General features: G+C 55.2%; 1 protein-coding gene across 5 annotated transcripts in view; it reads right to left on the reverse strand.

The window, feature by feature from the left end:
- SPAG17 (sperm associated antigen 17) overlaps positions 1 to 26,696 on the reverse strand; it is a 1,244,773-nt gene that overhangs the window by 390,715 nt on the left and 827,362 nt on the right. For all 5 annotated transcript variants that reach the window (XM_078656351.1, XM_078656349.1, XM_078656348.1 and 2 more), the window contains one exon: positions 1,981 to 2,104. In XM_078656351.1, coding sequence (XP_078512477.1) covers positions 1,981 to 2,104 — 124 coding nt within the window. The remainder of the gene's footprint in view (positions 1 to 1,980; positions 2,105 to 26,696) is intronic.

Raw genomic sequence — 26,696 nt, forward strand, 5'->3', positions numbered from 1 at the left:
TGCCCAGCACCATGGATCCTGTGACTTTGGGATCTTGGAGCCATCATGGGGCGGTCAGATGGAGAGCTGCAGCATCCTTACCTCACTGCAGACGGTCCTACACCAGACCTTCCTAAAGACCGCAGGAGGGTTTGTGTCCATAACCCACCCGGGACAAGAGGAAAGTCGTGGCTTACTCAACCGGGCGTGGGAAGGCCATGAAAAGGAGGGCTCTGTGGTTGACTTTACCACTCTTGTTTAGAGGTGGGGCAGGGTTCCCACCAGCAATAAGGCCCAGTTGGTTTAGGGAGCAGTCAAAGCTGGGGAGCCAGAGGTCAGACGTCCACAGCTGGACACCAAAAAGGATCACAACACATTTACGTGAATTGAGTTTATATCAGTTGTTGTTCATCCAACAGCTCATGGCTTTCGACAAGCACGGACCATGGAGGAAGGGAGAGGAGGCGGCCCTAAACCTGTCTACGCTAAGGTAGGCCACTGCATCACTGTATTGTGTTATATGTTGAGAGGACATGCAAAGTCAGCCTAGAGATGCTTTGAGCCGCTTTAAAAATAAAACAGACATATAATATAGAGAGCAACAAGTCCACAGCCACGTCACACATAGTCTAAATTGACAGTGATAAAGGAAAAGAAAGTACAAAATAAATGAAATAAAGGGCGCAGATCAATACATCACACACATTAGCCTACATAAATTAACCACTAACAACTGTTGAACCTAATGTCACAAAGCATGTCTCAGTAAGACAGACAGACAGCACTCAAGAAGATCTTACAAGCTGAACAAAAGCTCAACCTCCTTATGTGGCATCCAGGAGTTCCTGTCGGACCTTGCACTATCCATTAGCTCCTGCTGGCCCTTGCGCTGTTCAGGAGTTCCTACCGGGCCATGCACTATCCAGGAGTTACTGCCGGCACTTGTACTATCCAGGAGTTCCTGCTGGCCCTTGCACCATCCAGGAGTTCCCACCGGCCCTTGCACTATCCAGGAGTTCCTGCTGGCCCTTGCACTATCCAGGAGATCCTGCTGGCCCTTGCACTCTCCAGAAGTTCCTGTTGGCACTTGCACTATCCAGGTGATCCTGCTGGCCCTTGCACTATTCAGGAGTTCCTACCGGCCCATGCACTATCAAGAAGTTCCTGCCAGCCCTTTTACTATCCAGGAGTACCTGCCGGCACTTGCACTATCCAGGAGTTCCTGTCGGCCCATGCACTATCCAGGCATTCCTGCTGACTCTTGCACTATCCAGGAGTTCCTGTTGGCCCTTGCACTATCCAGGAGTTCCTGTTGGCCCTTGCACTATCCAGGAGTTCTTGCTCGCCTTTGCACTTTCCAGGAGTTCCTGCAGGCCCTTGCACTATCTAGGAGTTCCTGCTAGCCCTTGCACTATTGAGGAGTTCCTGCTGGCTCTTGCACTATCCAGGAGTTCATGTTGTCCCTTGCACTTCCAGGAGTTCCTGTTGACCCGTGCACTATCCAGGAGTTCCTGTTGGACGGTGCACTATCCAGGAGTTCCTGCTGGCCGGTGCACTATCCAGGAGTTCCTGTTGTCCCGTGCAAGATCCAGGAGTTCCTGCTGGCCCTTGCACTATCTAGGAGTTCCTGTTAGCCCGCGCACTATCCAGGAGTTCCTGCTGGCCGGTGCACTATCCAGGAGTTCCTGTTGGCCCTTGCAGTAAGCAAGTCATAAACTAATCTGAGCCCATTTATTAACCCCTCTCTGAAGCACAGCTTCTTGAATAACCATTTGCAGCTAAGAGGATCTGGTGCCTTCTCAGTGTCTGGTATAAGGAGCTCCCTTTCACACTCCTCTCTATGCTGCTCACCCAGACCGCACAGACCTGCACAAGGAACAATGTCCCAAAGTAATCCAGAGAAGGATTTGGTGCCCTGTCACCCCCAGGTTGAAGTCTGGGTCCAGAAAGAGCATGACTCACACACAGTTGACAGCATGTTTCGGCTACGCGAGCACTTACCCAGGGTGGCCTCACTCAGGAAGGTGACATGCAATCCATTGGGGCAGGACAGGTTCAGACTCTGAAACACTGGGACTTCTGGGACCGGCTCAGGAGCAGCAACCACTGCAGGGACTGGCTCCACCTACGAAGTGCAAAACAGGGCCAGTGTGAGGTCGTTGTTAATATTACATTTTAGGATGCTGTCTTATTTATGTAATTATTTGTTGTCTGCTCTCCCTGGCTATTTCATTGGGAACATTAAAAGGGACATACCATCCTGGAAATGTATTAAAACATGTTATGTATGCTATGTATTGGTATTACCCACAGATGCAATATTTATTTACATACTAACAGCATTATACCCAAGAATAACTTGAGCTGAACTTCTAAAGACCAGATACTACTTCTTGAAGTAGCTCTCACTCCAGGAATACATGGAACTGTCAGTACCTGCGGTGTACCTCCCGGACCGAGGCTCGAATCCTGAGATGGTCAGTACCTGCAGCGTACCTCCCGGACCGTGGTTCAAATCCTGAGATGGTCAGTACCTGCAGCGTACCCCTCGGACCGAGGTTCGAATCCTGAGATGGTCAGTACCTGCAGCGTACCTCCCGGACCGTGGTTCAAATCCTGAGATGGTCAGTACCTGCAGCGTACCCCTCGGACCGAGGTTCGAATCCTGAGATGGTCAGTACCTGCAGCGTACCTCCCAGATCAAGGTTCGAATCCTGAGATGGTCAGTACCTGCAGCATACCTCCAAGACCGTGGTTCGAATCCTGAGATGGTCAGTACCTGCAGCGCACCTCCCAGACCGTGGTTCGAATCCTTAGATGATCAGTATCTGCAGCATACCTCCTGGGCCGAGGTTCAAATCCTGAGATGGTCAGTACCTGCAGCGTACCTCCCAGACAGAGGTTTGAATCCTCAGATGGTCAGTACCTGCAGCGTACCTCCCGAACCAAGGTTTGAATCCTGAGATGGTCAGTACCTGCAGCGTACCTCCCAGACAGAGGTTCGAATCCTCAGATGATCAGTACCTGCAGCGTACCTCCCGAACCAAGGATTGAATCCTGAGATGGGTAGTACCTGCAGCGTATCTCCCGGACCGAGGTTCAAATCCTGAAATGGTCAGTACCTGCAGCGTACCTCCCAGACCGTGGTTTGAATCTTGAGATGGTCAGTACCTGTGGCGTACCTCCTGGACCGAGGTTCGAATCCTGAGATGGTCAGTACCTGCGGCATACCTCCCGGACCGAGGTTCGAATCCTGAGATGGTCAGTACCTGCAACGTACCTCCCAGACCGAGGTTCGAATCCTGAGATGGTCAGTACCTGCAACGTACCCCCCATAACGAGTTTCTCAACATGAGATGGTCAGTACCTGCAGCGTACCTCATGGACCGAGGTTCAAATCCTGAGATGGTCAGTACCTGCAGCTTACCCCCCGGACAGAGGATCGAATCCTGAGATGGTCAGTACCTTCGGCGTACCTCCCGGACCGAGGTTCGAATCCTGAGACGGTCAGTACCTGCAGCATACCTCCCAGACCAAGGTTCGAATCCTGAGTTGGTCAGTACCTTCAGCGTACCTCCCGGACCGAAGTTCGAATCCTGAGATGGTCAGTGCCTGCAGTGTACCTCCCAGACCGAGGTTCGAATCCTGAGATGGTCAGTACCTGCAGCATACCTCCCAACCCGAGTTTCTCAACCTGAGATGGTCAGTACCTGCAGCGTACCTTCCGGACCGAGGTTTGAATCCTGAGATGGTCAGTACCTGCGGCATACCTCCCGGACCGAGGTTTGAATCCTGAAATGGTCAGTACCTGCAGGTGCGAATCCTGAGATGCCCAGTACCTGCAGCGTACCTCCCTGACCGAGCTTCGAATCCTGAGATGGTCAGTACCTACAGCGTACCTCCCAGACCGAGGTTCCAATCCTGAGATGGTCTGTACCTGCAGCGTACCTCCCAGACCGAGGTTCGAATCCTGAGATGGTCAGTACCTGCAGCGTGCCTCCCAGACCGAGGTTCGAATCCTGAGATGGTAAGTACCTGCAGCGTACCTCCCAGACCGAGGTTCGAATCCTGAAATGATCAGTACCTGCAGCGTACCTCCCGGACCGGAGGTTCGAATCCTGGGATGGTTAGTACTGCGGCGTACCTCAAAGACCGAGGTTCCAATCCTGAGATGGTCAGTACCTGAGGCATACCTCCAAGACCGAGGTTCGAATCCTGAGATGGTCAGTACCTGCAGTATACCTCCCGGACCGATGATCGAATCCTGAGATGGTCAGTACCTGCAGCGTACCTCCCGGACCGAGGTTCGAATCCTGAGATGGTCAGTACCTGCAGCAAACCTCCCAGACCGAGGTTTGAATCCTGAAATGGTCAGTACCTGCAGCGTACCTCCCGGACCGAGGGTTGAATCATAAAATGGTCAGTACCTGCAGCATACCTCCCGGACCGAGTTTCTCAACCTGAGATGGTCAGTACCTGCAGCGTGCCTCCCAGACCGAGGTTCGAATCCTGAGATGGTCAGTACATGCAGCGTACCTCCCAGACCGAGATTTGAATCCTGAGATGGTCAGTACCTGCAGGTTCGAATCCTGAGATGGTCAGTACCCTTAGCCTACCCCCTGGACCGAGGTTCGAATCCTGAGATGGTCAGTACCTGCAGCTTACCTCCCAGACCGAGTTTCTCAACCTGAGATGGTCAGTACCTGCAGCGTACCTCCCAGACCGAGGTTCGAATCCTGAGATGGTCAGTACCTGCGGCATACCTCCAAAACCGAGGTTCGAATCCTGAGATGGTCAGTACCTGCAGAGTACCTCCCAGACCAAAGTTCGAATCCTGAGATGGTCAGTACCTTCAGCACACCTCCCGGACCGAGGATCGAATCCTGAGATGGTCAGTACCTGCAGCATACCTCCCAGACCGAGGTTTGAATCCTGAAATGGTCAGTACCTGCAGCGTACCTCCCGGACCGAGGTTTGAATCCTGAAATGGTCAGTACCTGCAGCGTACCTCCCGGACCAAGTTTCTCAACCTAAGATGGTCAGTACCTGCAGCGTACCTCCCAGACCCCTCCCAGACCGAGGTTTGAATCCTGAGATGGTCAGTACCTGCAGGTTCGAATCCTGAGACGGTCAGTACCTGTAGTGTACCACCTGGACCGAGGTTCGAATCCTGAGATGGTCAGTACCTTCAGCTTACCTCCCAGACCGAGTTTCTCAACCTGAGATGGTCAGTACCTGCAGCATACCTCCCAGACCGAGTTTCTCAACCTGAGATGGTCAGTACCTACAGCGTACCTCCCGGACCGAGGTTCGAATCCTGAGATGGTCAGTACCTGCGGTGTACCTCCCAGACCGAGGTTCGAATCCTGAGATGGTCAGTACCTTCAGCACACCTCCCGGACCGAGGATCGAATCCTGAGATGGTCAGTACCTGCAGCATACCTCCCAGACCGAGGTTTGAATCCTGAAATGGTCAGTACCTGCAGCGTACCTCCCGGACCGAGGTTTGAATCCTAAAATGGTCAGTACCTGCAGCGTACCTCCCGGACCTTGTTTCTCAACCTGAGATGGTCAGTACCTGCAGCATGCCTCCCATACCGAGGTTCGAATCCTGAGATGGTCAGTACCTGCAGCGTACCTCCCAGACCGAGGTTTGAATCCTGAGATCGTCAGTACCTGCAGGTTCGAATCCTGAGACGGTCAGTACCTGTAGCGTACCACCTGGACCGAGGTTCGAATCCTGAGATGGTCAGTACCTGCAGCTTACCTCCCAGACCGAGTTTCTCAACCTGAGATGGCCAGTACCTGCAGCATACCTCCCAGACCGAGTTTCTCAACCTGAGATGGTCAGTACCTGCAGCGTACCTCCCGGACCGAGGTTCGAATCCTGAGATGGTCAGTACCTGCGGCATACCTCCAAGACCGAGGTTCAAATACTGAGATGGTCAGTACCTGCAGTATACCTCCCAGACCGAGGTTCGAATCCTGAGATGGTCAGTACCTGCAGCGTACCTCCCGGACCGAGGTTCGAATCCTGAGATGTCAGTACCTGCGACGTACCTCCCGGACCGAGGTTCGAATCCAGAGATGGTCAGTGCCTACAGCGTACCTCCCAGACCGAGGTTCGAATCCTGAGATGGTCAGTACCTGCAGAGTACCTCCCAGACCGAGGTTCGAATCCTGAGAAGGTCAGTACCTTCAGCACAGCTCCCGGACCGAGGATCGAATCCTGAGATGGTCAGTGCCTGCAGCGTACCTCCCGGACCGAGGTTTGAATCCTGAAATGGTCAGTACCTGCAGCGTACCTCCCGGACCGAGTTTCTCAACCTGAGATGGTCAGTACCTGCAGCATGCCTCCCAGACCGAGGTTCGAATCCTGAGATGGTCAGTACCTGCAGCGTACCTCCCAGACCGAGGTTTGAATCCTGAGATGGTCAGTACCTGCAGGTTCGAATCCTGAGACGGTCAGTACCTGTATCGTACCCCCTGGACCGAGGTTCGAATCCTGAGATGGTCAGTACCTGCAGAGTACCTCCCAGACCGAGGTTCGAATCCTGAGATGGTCAGTACCTTCAGCACACCTCCCGGACCGAGGATCGAATCCTGAGATGGTCAGTGCCTGCAGCGTACCTCCCGGACCGAGGTTTGAATCCTGAAATGGTCAGTACCTGCAGCGTACCTCCCGGACCGAGTTTCTCAACCTGAGATGGTCAGTACCTGCAGCGTGCCTCCCAGACCGAGGTTCGAATCCTGAGATGGTCAGTACCTGCAGCGTACCTCCCAGACCGAGGTTTGAATCCTGAGATGGTCAGTACCTGCAGGTTCGAATCCTGAGACGGTCAGTACCTGTAGCGTACCACCTGGACCGAGGTTCAAATCCTGAGATGGTCAGTACCTGCAGCTTACCTCCCAGACCGAGTTTCTCAACCTGAGATGGTCAGTACCTGCAGCATACCTCCCAGACCGAGTTTCTCAACCTGAGATGGTCAGTACCTACAGCGTACCTCCCGGACCGAGGTTCGAATCCTGAGATGGTCAGTACCTGCGGTGTACCTCCCAGACCGAGGTTCGAATCCTGAGATGGTCAGTACCTTCAGCACACCTCCCGGACCGAGGATCGAATCCTGAGATGGTCAGTACCTGCAGCATACCTCCCAGACCGAGGTTTGAATCCTGAAATGGTCAGTACCTGCAGCGTACCTCCCAGACCGAGGTTTGAATCCTAAAATGGTCAGTACCTGCAGCGTACCTCCCGGACCTTGTTTCTCAACCTGAGATGGTCAGTACCTGCAGCGTGCCTCCCATACCGAGGTTCGAATCCTGAGATGGTCAGTATCTGCAGCGTACCTCCCAGACCGAGGTTTGAATCCTGAGACGGTCAGTACCTGTAGCGTACCACCTGGACCGAGGTTCGAATCCTGAGATGGTCAGTACCTGCAGCTTACCTCCCAGACCGAGTTTCTCAACCTGAGATGGCCAGTACCTGCAGCATACCTCCCAGACCGAGTTTCTCAACCTGAGATGGTCAGTACCTGCAGCGTACCTCCCGGACCGAGGTTCGAATCCTGAGATGGTCAGTACCTGCGGCATACCTCCAAGACCGAGGTTCAAATACTGAGATGGTCAGTACCTGCAGTATACCTCCCAGACCGAGGTTCGAATCCTGAGATGGTCAGTACCTGCAGCGTACCTCCCGGACCGAGATTCGAATCCTGAGATGTCAGTACCTGCGACGTACCTCCCGGACCGAGGTTCGAATCCAGAGATGGTCAGTGCCTACAGCGTACCTCCCAGACCGAGGTTCAAATCCTGAGATGGTCAGTACCTGCAGAGTACCTCCCAGACCAAGGTTCGAATCCTGAGATGGTCAGTACCTTCAGCACACCTCCCGGACCGAGGATCGAATCCTGAGATGGTCAGTGCCTGCAGCGTACCTCCCAGACCGAGGTTTGAATCCTGAAATGGTCAGTACCTGCAGCGTACCTCCCGGACCGAGTTTCTCAACCTGAGATGGTCAGTACCTGCAGCGTGCCTCCCACACCGAGGTTCGAATCCTGAGATGGTCAGTACCTGCAGCGTACCTCCCAGACCGAGGTTTGAATCCTGAGATGGTCAGTACCTGCAGGTTCGAATCCTGAGATGGTCAGTACCTGTAGCGTACCACCTGGACCGAGGTTCGAATCCTGAGATGGTCAGTACCTGCAGCTTACCTCCCAGACCGAGTGTCTCAACCTGAGATGGTCAGTACCTGCAGCATACCTCCCAGACAGAGTTTCTCAACCTGAGATGGTCAGTACCTGCAGCGTACCTCCCGGACCGAGGTTCGAATCCTGAGATGGTATGTACCTGCGGTGTACCTCCCAGACCGAGGTTCGAATCCTGAGATGGTCAGTACCTGCGGCATACATCCAAAACCGAGGTTCGAATCCTGAGATGGTCAGTACCTGCAGCGCACCTCCCAGACCGAGGTTCGAATCCTGAGATGGTCAGCACCTGCAGCGTACCTCCTGGACCAAGGTTCGAATCCTGAGATGGTCAGTACCTGCAGCGTACCTCCCGGACCGAGTTTCTCAACCTGAGATGGTCAGTACCTGCAGCATGCCTCCCAGACCGAGGTTCGAATCCTGAGATGGTCAGTACCTGCAGCGTACCTCCCAGACCGAGGTTTGAATCCTGAGATGGTCAGTACCTGCAGGTTCGAATCCTGAGACGGTCAGTACCTGTATCGTACCCCCTGGACCGAGGTTCGAATCCTGAGATGGTCAGTACCTGCAGAGTACCTCCCAGACCGAGGTTCGAATCCTGAGATGGTCAGTACCTTCAGCACACCTCCCGGACCGAGGATCGAATCCTGAGATGGTCAGTGCCTGCAGCGTACCTCCCGGACCGAGGTTTGAATCCTGAAATGGTCAGTACCTGCACCGTACCTCCCGGACCGAGTTTCTCAACCTGAGATGGTCAGTACCTGCAGCGTGCCTCCCAGACCGAGGTTCGAATCCTGAGATGGTCAGTACCTGCAGCGTACCTCCCAGACTGAGGTTTGAATCCTGAGATGGTCAGTACCTGCAGGTTCGAATCCTGAGACGGTCAGTACCTGTAGCGTACCACCTGGACCGAGGTTCAAATCCTGAGATGGTCAGTACCTGCAGCTTACCTCCCAGACCGAGTTTCTCAACCTGAGATGGTCAGTACCTGCAGCATACCTCCCAGACCGAGTTTCTCAACCTGAGATGGTCAGTACCTACAGCGTACCTCCCGGACCGAGGTTCGAATCCTGAGATGGTCAGTACCTGCGGTGTACCTCCCAGACCGAGGTTCGAATCCTGAGATGGTCAGTACCTTCAGCACACCTCCCGGACCGAGGATCGAATCCTGAGATGGTCAGTACCTGCAGCATACCTCCCAGACCGAGGTTTGAATCCTGAAATGGTCAGTACCTGCAGCGTACCTCCCAGACCGAGGTTTGAATCCTAAAATGGTCAGTACCTGCAGCGTACCTCCCGGACCTTGTTTCTCAACCTGAGATGGTCAGTACCTGCAGCGTGCCTCCCATACCGAGGTTCGAATCCTGAGATGGTCAGTATCTGCAGCGTACCTCCCAGACCGAGGTTTGAATTCTGAGACGGTCAGTACCTGTAGCGTACCACCTGGACCGAGGTTCGAATCCTGAGATGGTCAGTACCTGCAGCTTACCTCCCAGACCGAGTTTCTCAACCTGAGATGGCCAGTACCTGCAGCATACCTCCCAGACCGAGTTTCTCAACCTGAGATGGTCAGTACCTGCAGCGTACCTCCCGGACCGAGGTTCGAATCCTGAGATGGTCAGTACCTGCGGCATACCTCCAAGACCGAGGTTCAAATAATGAGATGGTCAGTACCTGCAGTATACCTCCCAGACCGAGGTTCGAATCCTGAGATGGTCAGTACCTGCAGCGTACCTCCCGGACCGAGATTCGAATCCTGAGATGTCAGTACCTGCGACGTACCTCCCGGACCGAGGTTCGAATCCAGAGATGGTCAGTGCCTACAGCGTACCTCCCAGACCGAGTTTCGAATCCTGAGATGGTCAGTACCTGCAGAGTACCTCCCAGACCAAGGTTCGAATCCTGAGATGGTCAGTACCTTCAGCACACCTCCCGGACCGAGGATCGAATCCTGAGATGGTCAGTGCCTGCAGCGTACCTCCCAGACCGAGGTTTGAATCCTGAAATGGTCAGTACCTGCAGCGTACCTCCCGGACCGAGTTTCTCAACCTGAGATGGTCAGTACCTGCAGCGTGCCTCCCAGACCGAGGTTCGAATCCTGAGATGGTCAGTACCTGCAGCGTACCTCCCAGACCGAGGTTTGAATCCTGAGATGGTCAGTACCTGCAGGTTCGAATCCTGAGACGGTCAGTACCTGTAGCGTACCACCTGGACCGAGGTTCGAATCCTGAGATGGTCAGTACCTGCAGCTTACCTCCCAGACCGAGTGTCTCAACCTGAGATGGTCAGTACCTGCAGCATACCTCCCAGACAGAGTTTCTCAACCTGAGATGGTCAGTACCTGCAGCGTACCTCCCGGACCGAGGTTCGAATCCTGAGATGGTATGTACCTGCGGTGTACCTCCCAGACCGAGGTTCGAATCCTGAGATGGTCAGTACCTGCGGCATACATCCAAAACCGAGGTTCGAATCCTGAGATGGTCAGTACCTGCAGCGCACCTCCCAGACCGAGGTTCGAATCCTGAGATGGTCAGCACCTGCAGCGTACCTCCTGGACCAAGGTTCAAATCCTGAGATGGTCAGTACCTGCGGCGTACCTCCCGGACTGAGTTTAGAATCCAGAGATGGTCAATGCCTTTAGCGTACCTCCCGAACCAAGGATTGAATCCTGAGATGGTCAGTACCTGCAGCGTACCTCCCAGACCGAGGTTTGAATCCTGAGATGGTCAGTACCTGCAGCGTACCTCCCGGACCGAGGTTCGAATCCTGAGATGGTCAGTACCTGCAGCGTACCTCCCGGACCGAGGTTTGAATCCTGAGATGGTCAGTACCTGCAGCGTACCTCCCAGACCGAGGTTTGAATCCTGAGATGGTCAGTACCTGCAGCGTACCTCCCAGACCGAGGTTCGAATCCTGAGATGGTGGGAACCTGCAGTGTACCTCCCAGACCGAGGTTCGAATCCGGAGATGGTCAGTACCTGCAGCGTACCTCCCAGACCGAGGTTTGAATCCTGAGATGGTCAGTACCTGCAGCGTACCTCCCAGACCGAGGTTCGAATCCTGAGATGCTGGGAACCTGCAGTGTACCTCCTGGACCGAGGTTTGAATCCTGAGATGGTCAGTAGCTGCAGGTTCGAATCCTGAGACGGTCAGTACCTGTAGCGTACCTCCTGGACCGAGGTTCGAATCCTGAGATGATCAGTACCTGTAGCGTACCTCATGGACCGAGACTCGAATCCTGAGATGGTCAGTACCTGCAGCGTACCTCCCAGACCGAGTTTCTCAACCTGAGATGGTCAGTGTTGGACTTGGCCCTTATGGCAGGTTCACCCCTAAACTTTTTGCTTTTGGTATGTGATCTATGTTAGTGATTTTTGGGTCTCTGCGCACCTTTTCCCTGTGTCCCAGGGTAAAGTGCGTGCGTGTAGTGTGGCTGGCCTGCCCTCCCATAGGAATGCATGGGGAATGTGTGTGTCCCTGGTAGTTCCTGATGTGTGGGGAGTGCAGGCTCGAGTTTGGTATGTGTGAACTCGTGAGAGTGAAAGCTGCGCGATGGTATGTGCGGCTTGTATGTGTCTAGAAGGGAAGCGCCACTTCTAGACATTGATATGTGTGTGCAGTAAGGGTGCTGGAGTGTGATTGGCTGGAGCTGGCTGGCATGCCAGGCTCCAGGAAGGCTGGATGGGTCTGCCCCGTGGTGAGTGGGAGATTAGCATGCTGATGGCTGGGGAGGAGTGTATCTGTGTCCTGAATGAGGCTGGGTTTACCCCTGACAATGCTGGCTCCGCCCCCTGTGGTGTGTCTAACGACCCTAGCCTCCCCAGTGAATAAAAGGGGTGGTTGGGCCATCAAGGGTGCTCCAAGACCATCTGCGACTGGTCTCCCCCCACCCTGCACCTACAAACAAAGGAGTTATGAGTATAAGAAGGGGCTGTGTCCCCATGAAAGGGTTTCTCTTTTCTGATCCTGAGGGGGCTGATGCTGCTGCTGAGGCCAGGAGGACCGCCACTTGGACTGTCTCCCTGCCTGGAGACCCAGTGTGCTGGCTCTGGGCCCAGTCTTGCCCCCTGCCTGCCTCCAGCCCCTGCTGGAGCTTGTGCTGTGCGTATAGCACTGAGAGCGCTGCTCTCTGTCCTTCAGCGCTGGGGAACGCTGAAATCCCTTGCCTAGCGCTTGAGAGCGCTTTATTTGGCTCCTAGCGCTGTGAGCGTTTTATCCTGTCCTGTGGCGCTTGGGAGCGCCTTTCCTTCGTTGTTAGCGCTGCTAGCGCTTTGTTACCGAGCCGGTGCCCACCCGGCGTTTGCGGAGTTCTGCGGTGCTCGCTATTTGATTTCCGAGTGCCCACCTCAGATTATTGCCATTTTGGAGGCCGGTGCCCACCCGGCATTGCCCCGTCCTGGGATTTTAAATTATCACGAGGGAGCCCACTCCTCGGATAATGGGACCCCGCCTGCCTGGCTGAAGCGAGCCGCCGCGCTGCCCGCGGCGACCCGGAAGTGATCGGTTGCCCGGCCAATCTCTGCGCGGCCCGAGAGAGGGGAACCGGAAGTCCCGCCCCCGCAGCCGAGCAGCAAGGAGAGAAGCAGCCGGCCGTGTCCGAGGCTCCCCGAGTGGAGAGGAGCCCCGCGCTGCCGGAGAGGAGAGCCGTCCCGCCAACAGGACAGCCGGTGAGTGCGCAGTGGGGCCAAGAGAGCGAGTGCAGGGAAGAGGGCGTCGGGGCACATTGCCGGTGCCCGCCCCTCCCCTGCAGCACACGGGCCGGAGAGAGGCCCAGAGGTGTTCGAGCCCGGAGAGGCTCGTGGGGCCTTTGCCCTTGTTCCGAGTCCCCCGTGAGGGACTCCACCGAAGCCCACAGCTGTGTTAAGGAGCCCCGAGGCTCTTGGGGGCAATCTGTTCATCGAGCCCGAGAGGCTCAGGGCATTCCCGTTTTCGAGCCCCTACGAGGCTCACAGCCCAGATTCGTTCTGCGAGCCCAGAGAGGCTCTGAGGGTGCCAGTTGCCTTGCGAGCCCAGAGAGGCTCGAGTGCCCATTCTTGTGTGAGAGCCTGAGAGAGGCTCAGGGCGCCATTTCTTGCTCAGAGCCCAGAGAGGCTCATCGCCCGCATTTATCCACGAGTCCAGAGAGGCTCAGCAGTGCCACAGTGGTGGTTCTTGAGCCCACGAGGCTCCAACGTTGTCCTAACTTTCCTGCCCCAGTTGCCCAGCACTTTGTGGGCAACTGCTACGTTTAGGCTTGTGTTCTTGGCTGTCTACGCAGCTTGCCTAACATTGAGACTCAGGGCATTTCAGCCCTTGGGAGGCCAGTTGGCCTGAGAGACAGTTCTGTTGTTGTGCCATGTGATTTTGGTACAGTTCTGATTTACTTACTAAAAGTGAGTTCTGCACAATTGTTATTGCTACACCTCTGAATGTGTTGATACATCATGTGTTTTGCTTCTTTCCCTTTGCTAGGTGTTGATGCTTAGGTGATTGCCTTTTCCTTCCATAGGTCCTGAGGCTAAGGTCCTAGTTACCTGCGTGATTTTCCTAGAGTGGTTAGGGTTACGTAGGAGGGGTTTACCCCTTACCAGGAAGTCCTGGTTGTGTGCTACATGTGCTATTTTTATGCTAAAGTCATTATATGATTTATGTGCTAAGTATTGTTTCTACCACGTATTCTTTCTAGAAGTGCTAAGTTCTAAAAGTGCATACCCCTGACAGTGGTCCAGGTGGCCCTGTCCTGTACATTATCCCTTGTAAATTCCGCCCGTGCCTGTTGGCACAGTGTAACAATATGTGTGTTTTATCTAATGTATATTTATTATAATACAAAGGCTATTTTCATATAACCTTGTGTGGAGTTTCCTTTGTGGTGGGCCTTGGGAGTTGTTGCTGGGGTGCGTGCGCAAACACTTAACTTACATCGCCTCCAAGTTTAGCCTTGGTGCTCGCGCCACATTACCTAGAGGGTGAGCAGGGGTTATCTTGTTGTGTGACTCCCTTGCCCTAAATTGGGAATGGCGATCTCTGACTGACTTTGGCATGAGCCTTGGCCAGCCGGGGTTCCCGTTGCCAACATTGGCGGCAGCGGAAAGGATAAGGATTTGTGTTTGCGTTGTACCACAGTAGCAGCTGGCCGCACTACAAAACTCTACATTTTTAGATAACCACATTCTGGGGATTATTGTTTTTGGTGAAGTTCCATTATTGCTTCTCCTGAAGAGTGTCATTTGATAATTGTGTTCAGTACATTTGTCCCCCGCCCTGCTTCCAGAGTTTGGTACCTGTGTCGCTTATGGTCAGGTTGAGAAGTCAGGGGTGGTAGAAACTGCCTTACCGATCCGAGGGGAGGGTGTGTGTGGATGAATGGTGTGTTTTCCTGGACGCATGAGTATGAGTTCTCTTTGATAAGGAGATTGTAGAAGTCTTGGAATTGTGTACTCTTACTTCAGATTGCTAGGTCCCTTGTGTTGCACCTGTCTGTGAGCATCCTGTCAAGATGGAATCTCCTTTTAACCTCTGTGGCCTGTTTAAGTACAGTGTGCATGAGTTGGTACGGTTTTGTGAGGAGAGAGACATCCCAGTGAGTGAGTGAGTCAGACACCCAGTCCAAGCTTAGGGATAACATGATCCTATGGCAGAAGGATGACTGGGAACATGAGCACAGTGAGAGGGAGAGGGCCCGGGCCGCACACCATGAGGGTGGTGGGTCTGAGGGGAGCCCCGAAGAGTCTGAAGTGGAGAGTGAGTTTGACAGTGACTGGGCGCCAGCAGAGAGCGAGTACCCCCTAGATAGGGAGTCCCTTGCTGGGTCCAGTGTCCGATGCAGCACCCCATCCCTTTCCCTGTCCCCAGAGGAGTGGTTGGATAGGAGAGAAGAGAGGGAGCACCAGCTGGCTATGGAGAAGCTCCGGTTAGGGTATGCCAGAGAGATGGCGCAGCTGGGTGTGAATGAGCGGATTGCAGAGGCTGAGAGGGCCTTGGCCAGGGAGAAGATAGCCCTAGAGGGTAGGTTATCCCCTGACCGCAGTCATGATTTTCTGGACTCCCCAGGGAGGGTTGGGTCCAGTGGTGGCAGCTATTTAGATTTCAGTGTAGGAAATCCCAGTCCCAGTTCCCCCAGTCTGGTACCTGTTTCCCAGGAAGAGGAGTATAGGTTGAAATTCAGGGGCAGTAGGAAACTGTCTCACCAGTCGTGGGAGGAGTTTGTGGATGAATGTTATGGAACACTGTCTGATTGGATATGGGTTCAAACGGACTCTGATTATGACATACTGTTTGGTATGATTCTCAAAGAGCACCTGCTCAGTGGTTGTTCGCCAGAGTTGCGCCAACACCTGTTGCAAGTTGGATTTACTGATCCAGGGTTACTGGCAAGGGAAGCCGACCGCTTGGAGAGTGCTAGAGGTTCTCTAGAGTCATTAGTGAGTGACTCCAAAAGTAGTGGTTCAGGTATCTTCCAGCCCAGCGTGATGGAAGAGGCTCAGTGTAGCCCAGCTAGGTCCCAGGATAGCGAGGAGGGTGTAGGGGCTCACTGCCTGGCTCAGTGGAGCAGGAGTGAGGGGGAGACCGAGGTTTCCCAGACGCCCGAAGCCCTGCCTCAGGACTTGGATGGTTTCTGTAGGGAACACCAGGTTGGGGACCTAGGCTGTCCTGTTAGTCCATTTGAGGAAGATCTCCCAGTGAGTAGAGGACCTGGAGCGTCTGTAACCAGAGCTCCTGTGGTTCTAGAGTCTGGCAGTACCGCTCCGGTAGGGAGGGTACAGGAGTCCAGCGTGAGGAGTGATTGGGGGATGAGTTTCCCAGTGGAGGCACCAGTGGACCAGGGACTAGCCAGTTGGGCTAGATCTTCTTGGGGGGACCCGGGTGGTGCCACTTCTGGTCTGGGGGATCTCCGCGCACTGTCAGGTGGACAGGGGACGGGAGATGTGCGCCAGACAGACAGTCACACAACAGATGTGTCATTTGTTAGCCTCAGGGGGAGGGTGTGTGAATCCCTAGAAGTCCTGGAGTGCCAGGCATTGGTTCCACCAAAGGTTTTAGACCGGAGGTTGGGAGGCCAGGTTCAGGATTCACCTGACCTGAAGGGTGGGACTACTGTAATCAGTGTCCTGACCAGTTCTTCTTCCAGATGTACCACCCCGGTTGGGAGGGAGCAGGACTCTGGAAGGGGGTGCAGAGGGTGGGAGAGCCCACCTCTGACCCCGGTACAACCTGAGGGGTTAAACCCTAGGTTGGGAGAATGGTGTTCTGAGGGTACCCCTCGCAGGAGGAGGAACCCTAAAAGAAGAGGTAAGGGGAGGAGAGCTTTCCCTGAGACTCCTGGTCCGCCTGAGGTTGTAGACCCTAGGCTGGAGAACCAGTGGCAGTCTAGCCCTGTCTCGCAGACAGGAAGGGTGGAGAGTGGCTATTATGTGCCTGGGGTTACTACTCCCCACTTTGTGAGTAGGCAGGATCCAGTGGCACCTGGGTGGCCTAGGGCCTGGTCGTGGCCGAGGGCAGCTGGAGAGTACCAGTGGGGTAGCCCAGTTAGTCCCTACAGTAGTTTTAGAAGGAACCCCAGGGGTTCACCGTGTCGTAAAACAGGAGGGTGTCCCTGCAGTTGCGGGCCCGCGTCCGTGTTTTATCGCCCCAAGCAGGGAAGCCCATCACGGTGGTGATTGGTCTGCCCTGCGTTTTGGCTGGAAGGGGGTTGTGTTGGACTTGGCCCTTATGGCAGGTTCACCCCTTAACTTTTTGCTTTTGGTATGTGATCTATGTTAGTGATTTTTGGGTCTCTGCGCACCTTTTCCCTGTGTCCCAGGGTAAAGTGCGTGCGTGTAGTGTGGCTGGCCTGCCCTCCCATAGGAATGCATGGGGAATGTCTGTGTCCCTGGTAGTTCCTGATGTGTGGGGAGTGCAGGCTCGAGTTTGGTATGTGTGAACTCGTGAGAGTGAATGCTGCACGATGGTATGTGCGGCTTGTATGTGTCTAGAAGGGAAGCGCCACTTCTAGACATTGATATGTGTGTGCAGTAAGGGTGCTGGAGTGTGATTGGCTGGAGCTGGCTGGCATGCCAGGCTCCAGGAAGGCTGGATGGGTCTGCCCGGTGGCGAGTGGGAGATTAGCATGCTGATGGCTGGGGAGGAGTGTACCTGTGTCCTGAATGAGGCTGGGTTTTCCCCTGACAATGCTGGCTCCGCCCCCCTGTGGTGTGTCTAACGACCCTAGCCACCCCAGTGAATGAAAGGGGTGGTTGGGCCATCAAGGGTGCTCCAAGACCAGTTGCGACTGGTCTCCCCCCACCCTGCACCTACAAACAAAGGAGTTATGAGTATAAGAAGGGGCTGTGTCCCCATGAAAGAGATTCTCTTTTCTGATCCTGCCAGAGGGGGCTGTTGCTGCTGCTGGGGCCAAGAGGACCGCCACTTGGACTGTCTCCCTGCCTGGAGACCCAGTGTGCTGGCTCTGGGCCCAGCCTTGCCCCCTGCCTGCCTCCAGCCCCTGCTGGAGCTTGTGCTGTGCCTATAGCACTGAGAGCGCTGCTCTCTGTCCTTTAGCGCTGGGGAGCGCTGAAATCCCTTGCCGAGCGCTTGAGAGCGCTTTATTTGGCTCCTAGCACTGTGAGCGCTTTATCCTGTCCTGTGGCGCTTGGGAGCGCCTTTCCTTCGTTACTAGCTCTGCTAGCGCTTTGTTACCGAGCCGGTGCCCACCCGGCGTTTGCGGAGTTTTGCGGTGCTCGCTATTTGATTTCCGAGTGCCCACCTCGGATTATTGCTATTTTGGAGGCCGGTGCCCACCCGGCATTGCCCCGTCCTGGGATTTTAATTTATCACGAGGGAGCCCACTCCTCGGATAATGGGACCCGCCTGCCTGTCTGAAGCGAGCCGCCGCGCTGCCCGCGGCGACCGGAAGTGATCGGTTGCCCGGCCAATCTCTGCGCGGCCCGAGAGAGGGGAACCGGAAGTCCCGCCCCCGCAGCCGAGCAGCAAGGAGAGAAGCAGCCGGCCGTGTCCGAGGCTCCCCGAGTGGAGAGGAGCCCCGCGCTGCTGGAGAGGAGAGCCGTCCCGCCAACAGGACAGCCGGTGAGTGCACGGTGGGGCCGAGAGAGCGAGTGCAGGGAAGAGGGCGTCGGGGCACATTGCCGGTGCCCGCCCCTCCCCTGCAGCACACGGGCCGGAGAGAGGCCCAGAGGTGTTCGAGCCCAGAGAGGCTCGTGGGGCCTTTGCCCTTGTTCTGAGTCCCCCGTGAGAGACTCCACCGAAGCCCACAGCTGTGTTAAGGAGCCCCGAGGCTCTTGGGGGCAATCTGTTCGTCGAGCCCGAGAGGCTCAGGGCATTCCCGTTTTCGAGCCCCTACGAGGCTCACAGCCCAGATTCGTTCTGCGAGCCCAGAGAGGCTCTGAGGGTGCCAGTTGCCTTGCGAGCCCAGAGAGGCTCGAGTGCCCATTCTTGTGTGAGAGCCTGAGAGAGGCTCAGGGCGCCATTTCTTCCTCAGAGCCCAGAGAGGCTCATCGCCCGCATTTATCCATGAGTCCAGAGAGGCTCAGCAGTGCCACAGTGGTGGTTCTTGAGCCCACGAGGCTCCAACGTTGTCCTAACTTTCCTGCCCCAGTTGCCCAGCACTTTGGGGGCAACTGCTACGTTTAGGCTTGTGTTCTTGGCTGTCTACGCAGCTTGCCTAACATTGAGACTCAGGGCATTTCAGCCCTTGGGAGGCCAGTTGGCCTGAGAGACAGTTCTGTTGTTGTGCCATGTGATTTTGGTACAGTCCTGATTTACTTACTAAAAGTGAGTTCTGCGCAATTGTTATTGCTACACCTCTGAATGTGTTGATACATCATGTGTTTTGCTTCTTTCCCTTTGCTAGGTGTTGATGCTTAGGTGATTGCTTTTCCTTCCATAGGTCCTGAGACTAAGGTCCTAGTTACCTGCGTAATTTTCCTAGAGTGGTTAGGGTTACGTAGGAGGGGTTTACCCCTTACCAGGAAGTCCTGGTTGTGTGCTACATGTGCTATTTTTATGCTAATGTCATTATATTATTTATGTGCTAAGTATTGTTTCTACCAAGTATTCTTTCTACAAGTGCCAAGTTCTAAAAGTGCATACCCCTGACAGTGGTCCAGGTGGCCCTGTCCTGTACATTATCCCTTGTAAATTCCGCCCGTGCCTGTTGGCACAGTGTAACAATATGTGTGTTTTATCTAATGTATATTTATTATAATACAAAGGCTATTTTCATATAACCTTGTGTGGAGTTTCCTTTGTGGTGGGCCTTGGGAGTTGTTGCTGGGGGTGCGCGCGCAAACACTTAACTTACATCGCCTCCAAGTTTAGACTTGCTGCTCGCGCCACATTAACTAGAGGGTGAGCAGGGGTTATCTTGTTGTGTGACACCCTTGCCCTGACTTGGGAATGGCGATCTCTGACTGACTTTGGCATGAGCATTGGCCAGCCGGGGGTCCCGTTTCCAACAGTCAGTACCTGCAGCGTACCTCCCAGACCGAGTTTCTCAACCTGAGATGGTCAGTACCTGCAGCGTACCTCCCGGAGCGAGGTTCGAATCCTGAGATGGTCAGTACCTGCGGTGTACCTCACGGACCGAGGTTCGAATCCTGAGATGGCCAGTACCTGCGGCATACATCCAAAACCGAGGTTCGAATCCTGAGATGGTCAGTACCTGCAGCGCACCTCCCAGACCGAGGTTCGAATCCTGAGATGGTCAGTACCTGCAGCGTACATCCTGGACCGAGGTTCGAATCCTGAGATGGTCAGTACCTGCGGCATACATCCAAAACCGAGGTTCGAATCCTGAGATGGTCAGTACCTGCAGCGCACCTCCCAGACCGAGGTTCGAATCCTGAGATGGTCAGTACCTGCAGCGTACATCCTGGACCAAGGTTCAAATCCTGAGATGGTCAGTACCTGCGGCGTACCTCCCGGACCAAGGTTGGAATCCAGAGATGGTCAGTACCTTCAGCGTACCTCCCGAACCAAGGATTGAATCCTGAGATGGTCAATACCTGCAGCGTACCTCCAAGACCGAGGTTTGAATCCTGAGATGGTCAGTACCTGCAGCGTACCGCCCAGACCGAGGTTCGAATACTGAGATCGTCAGTACCTGCAGCGTACCTCCCAGACCGAGGTTCGAATCCTGAGATGGTCAGTACCTGCAGCGTACCTTCCGGACCGAGGTTTGAATCCTTAGATGGTCAGTACCTGCAGCGTACCTCCCAGATCGAGGTTTGAATCCTGAGATGGTCAGTACCTGTAGCGTACCTCCCAGACCGAGGTTCGAATTCTGAGATGGTCAGTACCTGCAGCGTACCTCCCGGACCCAGGTTTGAATCCTGAGATAGTCAGTACCTGCAGGTTCGAATCCTGAGACGGTCAGTACCTGTAGCGTACCTACGGGATCGAGGTTCGAATCCTGAGATGGTCAGTACCTGCAGCGTACCTCCCGGACCGAGGTTCGAATCCTGAGATGGTCAGTACCTGCCGCGTACCTCCCAGGCCGAAGTTTGAATCTTGAGATGGTCAGTACCTGCAGCGTACCTCCCGGACCGAGGTTCGAATCCTGAGATGGTCAGTACCGTCAGCGTACCTCCCGTACCGAGGTTGGAATCCTGAGATGATCAGTACCGTCAGCATACCTCCCGGACCGAGGTTCGAATGCTGAGATGTTCAGTACCTGCGGCGTACCTCCCAGACCGAGTTTCTCAACCTGAGATGGTAAGTACCTGCAGCGTACCTCACGGACAGAGGTTTGAATCCTGAGATTGTCAGTACCTGCAGCGTACCCCCCCGGACCGAGGTTCGAATCCTTAGATGGTCAGTACCTTCGGCGTACCTCCCAGACGGAGGTTCAAATCCTGAGATGGTCAGTGCCTCCAGCGTACCTCCCGAACCAAGGATTGAATCCTGAGATTGTCAGTACATGCAGCGTACCTCACGGACAGAGGTTTGAATCCTGAGATTGTCAGTACCTGCAGCTTACCCCCCGGACCGAGGTTCGAATCCTTAGATGGTCAGTACCTTCGGCGGACCTCCCAGACCGAGGTTCAAATCCTGAGATGGTCAGTGCCTCCAGCGTACCTCCCGAACCAAGGATTGAATCCTGAGATTGTCAGTACATGCAGCGTACCTCACGGACAGAGGTTTGAATCCTGAGATTGTCAGTACCTGCAGCGTACCCCCCGGACCGAGGTTCGAATCCTTAGATGGTCAGTACCTTCGGCGTACCTCCCAGACCGAGGTTCGAATCCTGAGATGGTCAGTACCTGCAGAGTACCTCCCGGACCGAGGTTCGAATCCTGAGACGGTCAGTAACTGCCGAGTACCTCCCGGACCGAGGTTTGAATCCTGAGCTGGTCAGTACCTGCAGGTTCGAATCCTGAGATGGTCAGTACCTGCAGCGTACCTCCCAGACCGAGGTTTGAATCCTGAGATGGTCAGTACCTGCAGGTTCGAATCCTGAGATGGTCAGTAGCTGCAGCGTACCTCCCAGACCGAGGTTCGAATCCTGAGATGGTCAGTACCTGCAGCGTACCTCCCAGACCGAGGTTCGAATCCTTAGATGGTCAGTACCTTCGGTGTACCTCCCAGACCGAGGTTCGAATCCCGAGATGGTCAGTACCTGCAGCGTACCTCCCGGACCGAGGTTCGAATCCTGAGATGGTCAGTACCTGCAGCGTACTTCCCGGACCGTGGTTCTAATCCTGAGACGGACAGTAACTGTGGAGTACCTCCCGGACCGAGGTTTGAATCCTGAGCTGGTCAGTACCTGCAGGTTCGAATCCTGAGATGGACAGTACCTGCAGCGTACCTCCCAGACCGAGGTTTGAATCCTGAGATGGTCAGTACCTGCAGGTTCGAATCCTGAGACGGTCAGTACCTGCAGCGTACCTCCCAGACCGAGGTTTGAATCCTGAGATGGTCAGTACCTGCAGGTTCGAATCCTGAGGCGGTCAGTACCTGCAGCGTACCTCCCAGACCGAGGTTCGAATCCTGAGACGGTCAGTACCTGCAGCGTACCTCCGAGGCCGAGGTTCTAATCCTGAGACGGTCAGTACCTGCAGCGTACCTCCCAGACGAGGTTCGAATCCTGAGACGGTCAGTACCTGCAGCGTACCTCCGAGGCCGAGGTTCTAATCCTGAGACAGTCAGTACCTGCAGCGTACCTTCGGGACCGAGGTTCGAATCCAAATATGGTCAGTACCTGCGGCGTACCTCCCAGACCGAGGTTCGAATCCTGAGATGGTCAGTACCTGCAGTGTACCTCCCGGACCGAGGTTCGAATCCTGAGCCGGTCAGTAACTGCGGAGTACCTCCTGGACCGAGGTTTGAATCCTGAGATGGTCAGTACCTGCAGGTTCGAATCCTGAGACAGTCAGTGCCTGCAGCGTACCTCCCAGACCGAGGTTTGAAACCTGAGATGGTCAGTACCTGCAGGTTCGAATCCTGAGGCGGTCAGTACCTGCAGCGTACCTCCCAGACCGAGGTTCGAATCCTGAGACGGTCAGTACCTGCAGCGTACCTCCGAGGCCGAGGTTCTAATCCTGAGACGGTCAGTACCTGCAGCGTACCTCCTGGACCGAGGTTCGAATCCTGAGATGGTCAGTACCTGCAGCGTACCTCCCAGACCGAGGTTTGAATCCTAAGACGGTCAGTACCTGCAGCGTAAGTACCTGCAGCGTACCTCCGAGGCCGAGGTTCTAATCCTGAGACGGTCAGTACCTGCAGCGTACCTTCCGAACCGAGGTTCGAATCCAGGGATGGTCAGCACAGTGGGGCAGTCAGTATGTATATGGTCGTTCAGCCCTGTCCATGGTCAAAGACAATCATTAAGTCAGTGAGTCACATGAGAGGACTCAGGGCGGTGGATGCATTAATGTATCATGATGCTGTGCTCTTTAAAGAGATGCATCTTCAACTCTTTCCTGAACTAGAGCAGTGCTGGGGCTCCCATTGTGATTTGGAGATGTTGTTCCAGCTCCTGGGTGCATAGAACAACAAGCATTTACAATGCAACGGTCTCACCTTTGCCAAAGTTAGAGCTATTGGCATTGTAAATGACACATTTTTATTTATGTGTTGGTTTTGAAAACAGATAAATAAATGGCATTGTCATTTACAATGTCAATAGCTTAATCTCTCGCAAATGTGAGACCTATTGCATTTGCACCCACACACACACCCACACACAGAGAGCCACACAAACACAGACACACACACACACACACACAGAGCCACACACACATAGAGCCACACACACACACACAGAGCCCCCCCACACACACAGAGCCACACACACAGAGCCCCACACACACACACAGAGCCCCACACACAGACAGAGCCCCCCCACACACACACATAGCCCCCCCACATACATAGAACCCCCCAAACACAAACAGAGCCCCCCACAAACACAGAGAGCCCCCCACACACAGAGAGCTCCCACACACACACACACACAGCCCCACACACACACAGAGCCCCCCCACCCACACAGAGCCCCCCCACCCACACACACACCCACACAGAGAGCCACACACACACAGAGCCACACACACACAGAGCCACACACACACACACAGAGCCCCCCCACACACACAGAGCCACACACACACAGAGCCCCACACACACACAGAGCCCCACACACAGACAGAGCCCCCCACACACAAAGAGCCCCCCCACACACAAAGAGCCCCCCCCACACACACAGAGCCCCCCCACATACAGAGAGCCCCCCACACACAGAGAGCTCCCACACACACACATACAGAGCCCCCCCACACACAGAGCCCCACACACACACAGAGCCCCCCACACACACACACAGAGCCCCCCACACACAGAGCCCTCCACACACACAGAGCCCCCCACACACACAGAGTCCCCCACACACACAGATCCCCCCACACACACAGAGCCCCACACACACACAGAGCCCCCCACACACATACACACAGAGTCCCACTCACACATACACACAGAGCCCCCCCCACACACAGAGCCCCCCACACACACAGAGCCCCCCACCCACACAGAGCCATACACACACACACACAGAGCCAAGCACACACACACTGAGCCCCACACACACACCGAGCCCCCCCCACACGCACAGAGCCCCCCCCACACACAGAGCCCCCCACACACACAGAGCCCCACATGCACACACAGAGCCCCCACACATGCACATAGCCCCCCCACACACACAGAGCCCCCTACACACACACAGAGCTTCCCACACACAGAGCCCCCCCACACACACAGAGCCCCCCCCACACACACAGAGCCCCCACACACACAGAGCCCCCCACACACACAGAGCCCCCTCCACACACACACAGCCCCACACACACAGAGCCCCACATACACACAGAGCCCCCCACACACACAGAGCCCCCCACACACACAGAGCCCCCCATACACATAGAGCCCCCCACACACAGAGAGCCCCACACACACAGAGAGCCCCCCCCCCCAAGCGCTGGCTGTGCTCTGTAGGCCCCGTTCTTTTCGGATTGAGGGGCGTGTTTTTCGAGGAGAGAAAGAAACTAAAAAAACACACTCCTCAATCCGAAAAGGACGGGGCTTAAAGCGAGACAATGATGTCACAGAGAACTCTTCTCCAATGGCTGGCCGCCGTTTAGGGAGCCAGCCAATGGAGAAGAGAGCCAGGTTTAAACCTCGCAACTCTGGAGACACAAGATCTCGCCAGCGAGACTGTGCATGCGCATGTGCAGCCTACGCTAGCCGAGACTGAGACGGCTGCCTTGTTTTTCTTTTTTTTAACACATTTTATTCTGCCATCTGATAGCATTGTGGCTGTGGGTGAGCAGAGAACCAGAAGCGATGCTGAGCGTCCATGCAGCCTGATAGTGTGCCGGCTGCAGGAGAGCAGAGAACAAGCAGTGATGCTGAGCTTGTGATGCTGAGCGTGTCTGCAGCCTGATATTGTGCCGGCTGCAGGAGAGCAGAGAACCAGCAGCGATGCTGAGCTTGTCTGCAGCCTGATAGTGTGCCGGCTGCAGGAGAGCAGAGAACCAGCAGTGATGCTGAGCGTATCTGCAGCCTGATAATGTGCTTGCGGCGGGTGAGCAGAGAACCAGCAGCGATGCTGAGCTTGCCTGCAGCCTGATAGTGTGCCGGCTGCGGGCGAGCAGAGAACCAGCAGTGATGCTGAGCGTGTCTGCAGACTGATAGTGTGCCGGCTGCGGGTGAGCAGAGAACCAGCAGCGATGCGGAGCGTCGCTGCAGCCTGATAGTGTGCCGGCTGCGGGTGAGCAGAGAACCAGCAGCGATGCTGAGCGTCCCTGCAGCCTGATAGTGTGCCGGCTGCGGGTGAGCAAAGAACCAGCAGCGATGCTGAGCTTGTCTGCAGCCTGATAGTGTGCCGGCTGCGGGAGAGCAGAGAACCAGCAGCGATGCTGAGCTTGTCTGCAGCCTGATAGCGTGCCGGCTGCGGGTGAGCAGAGAACCAGCAATGATGCTGAGCGTGTCTGCAGCCTGATAGTGTGCCAGCTGCGGGTGAGCAGAGAACCAGCAGCAATGCTGAGCTTGCATGCAACCTGATAGTGTGCCGGCTGCGGGTGAGCAGATAACCAGCAGCGATGCTGAGCTTGCCTGCAGCCTGATAGAGTGCCGGCTGCGGGTGAGCAGAGAACCAGCAGCGATGCTGAGCTTGCCTGCAGCCTGATAGTGTGCTGGCTGTGAGTGAGCAGTGAACCAGCAGTGATGCAGAGCTTGTCTGCAGCCTGGTAGTGTGCTGCCTGCGGGTGAGCAGGAAACCAGCAGTGATGCTGAGCGTGTCTGCAGCCTGGTAGTGTGCTGCCTGTGGGTGAGCAGGAAATCAGCAGTGATGCTGAGCGTGTCTGCAGGCTAATAGTGTGCCGCCTGCGGGTGAGCAGAGAACCAGCAGAGATGCTGAGCGTGTCTGCAGCCTGATAGTGTGCCGGCTGCGGGTGAGCAGAGAACCAGCAGCGATGCTGAGCTTGCCTGCAGCCTGATAGAGTGCCGGCTGCGGGTGGAGCAGAGAACCAGCAGTGATGCTGAGCTTGCCTGCAGCCTGATAGTGTGCCGGCTGCGGGTGAGCAGAGAACCAGCAGCGATGCTGAGCTTGCCTGCAGCCTGATAGTGTGCCGGCTGCGGATGAGCAGGGAACCAGCAGTGATGCTGACCGTGTCTGCAGCCTAATAATGTGCCGGCTGCAGGTGAGCAGAGAACTAGCAGTGATGCTGAGCTTGCCTGCAGCCTGATAGTGTGCCGGCTGCGGGTGAGCAGAGAACCAGCAGCGATGCTGAGCGTGTCTGTAGCCTGATAGTGTGCCGGCTGTCGGTGAGCAGAGAACCAGCAGCGATGCTGAGCTTGTCTGCAAGATGAGCAGGGGCCCTGCTTGTAATGTTTGTAAATAATGCAGCTGGTTTTGAAGATGGAAAAACCAAAGGTGGTGATGGACGGAGCGTTGACAATACAAACACTCACCCCCAGTCAACTGATCTGGGTTTAATCCATCACCGTTCTTTAGCTCACTCCACCACCCCAGACATG

The sequence above is a fragment of the Lissotriton helveticus genome, chromosome 8 (assembly GCF_964261635.1).
Source record: "Lissotriton helveticus chromosome 8, aLisHel1.1, whole genome shotgun sequence".
Classification (NCBI taxonomy): Eukaryota; Metazoa; Chordata; class Amphibia; order Caudata; family Salamandridae; genus Lissotriton; species Lissotriton helveticus.